The sequence below is a fragment of the Alligator sinensis genome, unplaced genomic scaffold (genome assembly GCF_000455745.1).
Source record: "Alligator sinensis unplaced genomic scaffold, ASM45574v1 scaffold546_1, whole genome shotgun sequence".
NCBI classification, from domain to species: Eukaryota; Metazoa; Chordata; order Crocodylia; family Alligatoridae; genus Alligator; species Alligator sinensis.
Window position 1 is genome coordinate 1106392 of NW_005842061.1, and position 8495 is coordinate 1114886.

Below are 8495 nucleotides of genomic sequence, written 5' to 3' on the forward strand. Positions count from 1 at the left end.
GGGGAGTCATTATCCCCTCAGACTGGCCTCTTGTTTCAGAGCAGCAGGTTAGGACCTTTGGTAGAGGACTGCCAGTGACAAGCAGCAATGCTGACAGAGGCAGGGGAGGGGAGGGGAGGAAAGGGGAGTGTCTCTGCTTTAAGCCCCGACGTTGATTTCTGCTTGGGCTTCTTGTAGCTGATCCAGAATGACTTGGATGATGAGGAGGAGCACAGTGCCAGTCAGGGCAGCCTTCGCTTCCGGCACAAGCAGCCAGTGGAGATCAAAGGGCCGGATGGCATCCATGTGGTGCATGGCAGCACGGGCACGCTGCTCACATCCGATCTCAGCAGCCTGCCAGAAGATGACCAAAAGGTGCTGGGGCGGTCCCTGGAGACTCTGAATGCAGACTCAGGGGGCTATAATGACCGCAATGCTCGCACAGAGTCTGCCAAATCCACCCCTATGCACAAGATGAGGGAGGTGATTATGGAGAGCCCTCTGGAGATCACGGAGTTATGACTAGAAGTGGCATCGCTCGTGTAGCCTCCCAAGCAACCCAGGGCCAAGCAGACAGTTGCTGCAGAAGGAAAGCACAGACTGGGAGAGAAGAGAGCCAAAGAGAACCTGGTAGCCTAACCACATGTGCTTGGCTCCTGGAACAAATCCTACTGAAACAGCCAATGGTTTTGTTTTGACACAGCAGCTGTGGAGAGGCTTTCCTCAGCAGAGGGCTCTCGGGACTGTTTGCTTTACCAGAAGCTCACATCATTTGACCATTACATCCATAAATTTTTTTATTTTTTTAAAAAATATAAAGTGTTAAAAAAGTGTAAGACAAGGAGAGGGGAAGCCCTGGGGATCTGAGACATGACCTGCCAATGGGCAGGGTTGCAATAAACACAGCACCAAGCGGTGCAGAAACTCAAGGCTTGTAGGCCTTCTGGCTCCCCAGCTTACCCATTGCTGGCACTGAGGTATCCTTCTACTGTGCATGGGACTGGGGGGTGCATTACACTAGGGTGGGGGAAGGTGGCAGCCCACCAGTGTGGTCTGAAGGTACCATGTGTCATTCCAGGAAGTCCGGGAGGGGTCTGGATCTATTTGGCATTAATCTGTGTTGTCACCTTTCCAGAAAGGGAAAGCAACCGAAGACATTTCTCCATTTTGCTGGCTTACCAAAACATATATGACATCAAAAGAAAGAAACAGACTGACATTAACTTGGATTCTGAATGTAGAGTGTTCGTGTGTAATTTTTTTTTTGTTCCGTTTCTAATAGTAACTTGTTGAGAGTTTTGGGAATGGTCTGTTAAAGGAACCAGAAATACACTATATATGGATTTGGTTAACCTGTCCCAGCCTTTCTTTCTCATGCACTTTTCTGTTCCCTTTGCATGTTTCACACTTCATCAGTGTGCATTAGAAGAACTGCTGAGAAAACACATGCCCCCCACCTTCAGTCTGCATTAGGCTCACATGCAAGGCTCAGTGGGTTAAGTGGGTCAGGACCAGCTATGGTAGAGCACTGAGAAAACTAATGTTGAAACTGAGAGCACTAGGAAGAACAGCTCAGGAGGCCAGGGCATGGGGAAAGAGCTACATCCGCATACACTGCATTTCAGAGGGAGCTGTTGGTTCTTTGTAGGCAATCCTGTGTTTCTGGCTCCCGGGACTGTTTATGCATTTCATATAAACAAGTTCTTGATTAGGAACCAGAGATAATCCTGACAGCAGGCGCAAGAACCCAAGGCTGCCCTTGCCCACGCCTGGACCCAGGCTTGTAAAGAGCCACACATCATCACACTTTCTCTCCATTCGGCCAAGGACTCCTGCAGTTTTGGCTTCCTGGTGGTTCTACTTCAATGAAAGGGGTGACACGTCTCTTCCTTCCCTGTCCAGACCATATTTTAGTAGCTACAGCATTGGCTTGGGAAACAGGGATTAATCCCTGTAGGTTCAGTCCCCACCCTGCCCTGCCCCTGGCCTGGCATCTGGGGCTTCTCCTTTCTGCATGAGTGCTAGTGCCCCTAGGCTGTTGAGCAAAAGGTGGGTAGCAGCAGTACCCTCCCCACTGCCATCTTAAGTGAGGCTGTGACCTGTATGGACCTAAGAGCAGGCCTGGATTGGGACTGTGCCTCCCATTCTCACAGAGATGCTTGAGTGAAGTGCCTAAGTTTGAGAGAGGTGGGATTTCACATACTGCATCCTTTGCTTTCCCCACCTTCAGCCCTGTCTCCTGAGTAAGGCTGGGCCTACTGCCAAATGATAAGCCAGCTTGATCACATGAGAGTGCATGACACAGGTGCAGGTGGCTGGCATGTATTGCTTAGTGGGGTTCCCAGGCTCACTGAGGAGGTGGTAGACACACACCCACAGCACCTCCTTGCCTGTCAAGACAGGATGCTGCTGTAGCAATGACCAAACTCCAAGGGCACTTCCACCCACTCCCATTACAGCCACAGATAATGCACAGCTCATTGCGTACTCAGAATAGTGCCTGCCAAGGTGTTACACACCAGCTGAGAGGAGGTGAACAAACCAGAAAGCTTTTCTTCAGGTTGGAGAAAGCAAACCCCACCTTGACTAAGGGGTGAGCTTAACCAGTCAGCACATCTCTGGCTTTGGAATGCTTTCTTCACACTTGGTTCTGTGATTACATTAATGAGCTCCTGGCTCTTCTCATTTCATCTTTTATATAGCAAAGTACATTTGGCAAAGACCAGGGCTCTTTGCTTCACAAGGCTCGGCTAATCAGGCTGAATCCTAGAATTTGGTTGGGTGTTCATTCTCTCTCTGGTATGTTTTATAAAATAGCCCAGGCAGTGCAGCTGGAGCCCTGGCACTCACTCTGAACAGTGATGCAGCCACTCTTCTTGCAGTGTTATTTTCCTGATTGGCCGATCAGAGGGAAATGCAATGTCTCCCTAGAGCCCCCTGCTGTAGTGTCCACACCAGGACTAAACCTCCTTCACAGCCAGCAGCAAGAGGCTTATGAACCTTGTGGCAGTAGCGTGGGAAAAGCAGTCCAGCAATGTGCCAAGCAGAGGCAGAAGCAGAGAGCTGCAGGGCCTGCTCCTGCCTCCTGTTCTCCCTGGTGCTGCGTTCCTGTGCCGTCCAGCCAAGGCAGGCAACATGCCTTGTGCTCACACTGCAAGCGAAACATTCAGTCCTGCAGTGGTGCAAAAGAACAGCATCAGAACCCACCTGCCAGGGCTTGCTCCCCTGCCTCCTTGCCCAGTTCCGGGCTGGGACAGGGCACCAAAGCCAAGGCAGCACCAGTGAGCATTTATCATTGTGTAACATCACTTACACAGAGTCAACAATGCTTCCTCACACACCTACATGCACAAGCCCTTGTGCTGCTAAGGAAGAGCAGCAAAGCTGAGCAGCTCTAGTGACTGCCTGGAAAACTTCAACCCTGCCCCGCCAAGCTTGAGTGCTGTGCTTCCTGAAAGTTTTGCTATTGCCCTCAAGGTGTCACAGAGGTTGCCTGGCTCCCCTCACTGGCCATTCAATCCGATTGCTGAAAGGAGATCCAGCTGCAGACTTCACTGCGTGCCTCCAGAGCCTGAACAGGGCTCAGGCAGTCCCTTGCTTGGGGCCCGAGGCACTGCTGCCCCTTCGGTTGCAGTTCCCCTGGGAGCTGGAGTCCCATGTCCAACGGCCTGGCCCTTTAGGATCAGATCTGTCTCCAGAGGCTTCACTCCTCCAAGAGGTTGAACTTCCTCAGCTCCCATCACCAATAGTGTGAGCCTTCTGGTTTATAGCATAAGCCTTCAGGAGCCCGGAACAAACGTACACGCACACAGTCCTTAAATAGCCCATTACTCTTCCTTGAAAAGCATGAAAATGCAGTTTATTTAGAAAAACCACAAAGCCCCTCAATTCGAGTTTATACTTCCCACAGTCTCGCCCCCACCCTTCAGGAAAACAAGGCTCTCTGCTTCTTGTAAGGATCCTACATCACCTCTCCTCACCTTAACCTTATGAAAATAAGCCCTCCACCAAATTAGAGCAGCTGCTTTCCACTTATAACCACCAATCAGGAGAGTCCCGATCAGCTAGCATCATAGAAGCCTGCCAAGTGAATTCATTGCCAAGCTGGGGTTCTCCCCCCACTCCCCGCCCCCCATAAATTCTTTCCCCAAGAAAGAGGTGACCCTAGTGTCATGTTCCTACTGTAATAGTATAGTAAATCAATTACCTTCCATGCTCAGCGCCCTGTCAACACCTCAAGGGAGTTTGGGCTAAGAGAACAGTAGGGCAGCAGAGGAAGCTGCGGTGGGCAGGGAGCAGGGGAAAGGGGGTCCACCTTCAAAATGGAGTTTGAAGTGTGACACAGGTACACCTGGAGCATTAATACCATCACACAACCTGCAGAACTCATACATATTCCCTCACATCATCACGCAAGAGACTTGGGCTCAGGCCTTAGATGGGTAGCAAAAGCAAAACAGCCCTGTACCCTGCCGCACCTTGTGCTCACACTAAATACCAGGGGGCTTCAGTCTGTCTCAGCTTCAACCTACCACACATTAGTTCAAAGTGACAGCATGGGAGACACTGGCTCAAGAAAAAAAAAATCTTCACCTCAAAAACAAATAAAAAAACAAACCCTGGATTTTAAGAACAGGTGGCTTCAATTAGCCAGAACACAATCTAGGTTGGAGCTCCTAAACCTGGAGTCAGCACAGGGAACCATAAAAACCTTCCCAGTTTCTCCAGAAGGCAGGTTTGGAAGAGCTTTCCCCATAAACCATAGCAGCAGGGAGGCCAGAAAGCAAATCGCTCCCTATAACATTACACATCTTTTGACTCCTAATTCAAGCTGACAATAGCACTATGCTGCCTCCTGCATGGGGAGGTTAGCAAACACCTGTGCTGACCTTAGGAAGCAGCCATGGAGAGCATTATCAGCACACCCAGCCCTTTCCTTTACTGGCAGCCAGGCCGTTATTGAGCAAAAACTCTTCTCCATTTCACCCATCTCTGGCCTGTCTCTTGCACATACAGAACAACCCTGATGCAATGAGGGAAGTAAAGAGCAAGGGAGTGAATAAGTGTGTTATGATGAGGGAATACCAGTAATTAGTACTAATTGTGTATAACTACAAAGGTATGAGGAAGACCTGAGGGTACTCCAGGTGCTTAGAGGTGGAGGGGAAAGCTCAGAAGAATGGCCTGGTAAATGGAGGCTCTCCTCACAAAGGCAACATTTGGGACTGTACCTCTGAGTACTGGGGATTAGCTGCACCCTGGTAGAGCTGCATGTAGGGGCCAAATGTGCTCAGCTTCAGGCTACATGCATTCAGCATGCAGTATTTCAAATGATGCCTGTATTGGCACCCACTGCTATGTGGGTATGACACAACTAACTGCAGGCACAAATGGCCTCAGTTGACTATAGAAGCTTTTGACCTCCAGAGTGAGATCATGTTGTTCTGGCACCCCAGAGAGGAAGCCAAGAAGAAGGACATGGCCAAGGATGCTCAAGGCTGAGGCCAGGCTAATTATAATGTCAGCAAACAAAGCAATTGACTCTTCATTACTCTCGTTTCAAGAGGCCACCCTGTAGATTGTCACTCCAGTCAATACACTGCAGGAGCCCAGTCCTTGGCCCTGTCTGGAGAGAGCATCCATGTAAATGCCTGAATGCTCTGGGTCCTGTGGGCTCCGTTTAGCTTTTGCTCTAGTTCTTTTTTGCTGAGGAGCTGTCCTGCTGCTTGCCCAGATCCTGCTCCCCGTGACTGTTGCTACTTGAACGCAGCGTGCAGTTCCACTCACCCACAGAAACGCTGGTTGCCTCAGGTGCACCTGATCTGGGAGACTGCCCAGTCTGCAGGCATTCTTTAGACAGAGATAAGCTGACATTTCACCTTCTGCCTTTTCTGAATGAAAAACTCCACACCTCCTAGCACCACTGCCTAGAAAGTAGCATGCTGTGATTTGCTCCCTTACCTTCTGGGGCTGCACTATAACACCACCGCACATCTCACCTGGCACCTGAATCATACTGTCAGGTGGCCAGCCGGGTCTTCACTATTAACTCTAGTGACCCAGGGAGTGGCTTTGTAGTTTCCAGGCTGAATTTGGAGGATGACAAACTTGCTTCATTAGCTGTATGGTCAGCAATGTTCCGCTGGCAGATGCCTTTCCCTTAGAAACTGAAGCAACTTCCGCTCCCTTTTTGCATGTAGCAAGACCAATGGCATGCAGACCTGGGCCTCTGAGAGGTTCTGGCATAAGGCAATTGAGACTGCTGGCTGGCTCATGCAGTGGCTCGTGTTACACAGTACTGAGCACTTAGAACTCACTTTCAAACTCACCTTGGCTCTGAATGTTTCCTGAACAACAGGCAATACATCACCCTCACCTGCCCTCTTTTTCCTCCTAACAGGAAGAGACGGAGAACCCTATAGCACTGACACCCACATCACTGTCCCCATGTCAGGAGACTTCAGCTGGATTAGCTCCCATGGGATCACTCACAAGAGTATTCCTAATCAGTCTGACCTCAAATGTAATTCTGCCTGCTGGGAATAGAGTCACTCACTTCCTGCATGAAAATGCCCCTGCCCATAGTGCTCATGGGACTGTGTCTTGGATGACCATTGTTTCTAAGTCCTTGCACAGCAGAGAACCAGCTTATAGCATCTGAAGGTGTACAGTATGGATTAGATCCTAGGAACAGCGTGGACTCACGAAATTCCTCTGCTCAGTACTTTTGGTGTGCACATGCTCATGTTGCAGATCTTGTGCCCCAGGCAAAGTCATAAGAATAGTATAATCTTTGCCCTCAGACCACTCTTGCAATACTATGCAAACCCTTTATTAACTCTCATGATTTCACTTTGAAAGGGGGTCATGTTCCAGCAGATTTGCTAATCAGAATGCACATTCCTCATGCCAGTGCCACCTGCATGACACATTCAGCCTTGAGGAGCTTGTGGGAAGATCTGACCTTCATTTAAATTCAGATACCAAACAGGACAGCTAAAGGGCATGCAGCTGCAGATAGACAGGGAGAGGCTTCACATCTGTACAGTGAAAACAAAGAGCACAGAGATACCAGGTTTACAGGAAATCTTTATTGTTTTTAATTACAGAAGCTTTAATGCACAATTTAAGGCCAGTGTCTATGAAAAGAAGCTGCGTGTTTTCCCCTCAGCTGGACAGAAGCTCAGGGTAAGGGAAGGCCAAGAGCCTGGCCTCTTGAATTAAAATGTGTTCCCTCTCCTTAGGTCTCTATACAGGCATTTATACTGTGTTCACCATAGTAATATCCAAGTGACTTTGAGGAACATCCTTCCCCCCTCTACTACTTCCTCTCATGTCAATCATTTCTCCTGTATCAGGGAACAAAAGACATGACCATAGTGACTTCAAAAACAGGCCTTGAATCTAGTCTAGCAGGCAAAAGTTTGCTGCACTTGCATCAATGTCACATAGCCAGTAACTCTAGGGCAGAGATACTATGAGGTAAGGAGAGCAGTATTTTCCTCACTGCTGTCAAGAAAAATCCTCAGGTAACACAGATGCCTCTGTAGTCACCATACACGCTTAAATTATGTGGAAGAGAAAACTTGCAGTTACCTTGTGCCTCCCTGTTCTCATCTGAACATTAAGCACTTCAAGAATTTGTAGAGACCAAAAGAAAAGCTATAAAATCAAGGGTTTTAAAAAAATGTCATTCAGCTTTGAAATCCCACAATGTTTAGAATGGACTAAAAAGTATCAAAGAGTTAGGAAGCAGTGTTAAATTTAGTGAAGTTAGTGTTTTAAAATGGCTACCAAAGGACCCTCCCCCCACCCCCCCCAAACTATACCAGAGAGACAGGTGCTGAGACAGCTAAGGGACAGTTCTTGCCAAACCAGATGTGTTTTAAGTTGTCCTTTTCTTGTCTTACAATGATCAGGCACCTGGGACCAGATTCCCAGTTGGCATAAGTTACCGTAACCACAGGGCCTTTGTCAATTTACACCAAATGAGCATCTGGCCCTAAGAGTTTATTTCAGGTTGTTTGCAGACACGCACAGCCAGCCTTTCCTCTCCAGAGGACATAAGAACAGTTCCAATACAGAACCATTCTTTTTCACTTACATGGTTAGGATAATTTAGGATGTGATTCTTAAATGAGCCTAAGGGATTTACATGACCAAATCCCATTCGGTTTCAGTTCCTAAATCCCTTAGGCTGATCTGAAAATCTGAACCTTCCTTCTCTAGCCACAAGTATGGGCAAAGCACTCAAGATCATTGCAGTAGAATCCAACACCAATCCATCACAAAATGTCAATGCGATCAGTCTGCTCTAATCTATTTTTGCTTTTAGTCAGACAAACTGCTATTTATTCATATAAAAAAACAGCCCACTGTATGCCACTCCCCTCTATCTACCTAAGGACATTCCACCCCACGGCTTCCAATTCACAATGCACTGTATATTCTTAGGGCTGACCGAGTTAATGCTGAAGATGAGTTTTACAAATGGCAGCAGGATTGCAAATCAGCAG

The 8495-nt window shown here is 48.3% G+C and overlaps 1 protein-coding gene across 1 annotated transcript in view; it reads left to right on the top strand.

Moving 5' to 3' along the window:
- The window catches only part of CDH23 (cadherin related 23), a 569738-nt gene extending 568431 nt beyond the window's left edge, over positions 1-1307 (top strand). The window contains exon 69 of the mRNA XM_025203550.1: positions 178-1307. Within this exon, the coding sequence (XP_025059335.1) occupies positions 178-501 (324 nt within the window). The 3' untranslated portion in view covers positions 502-1307. The remainder of the gene's footprint in view (positions 1-177) is intronic.
- Positions 1308-8495: the final 7188 nt, after the last annotated feature.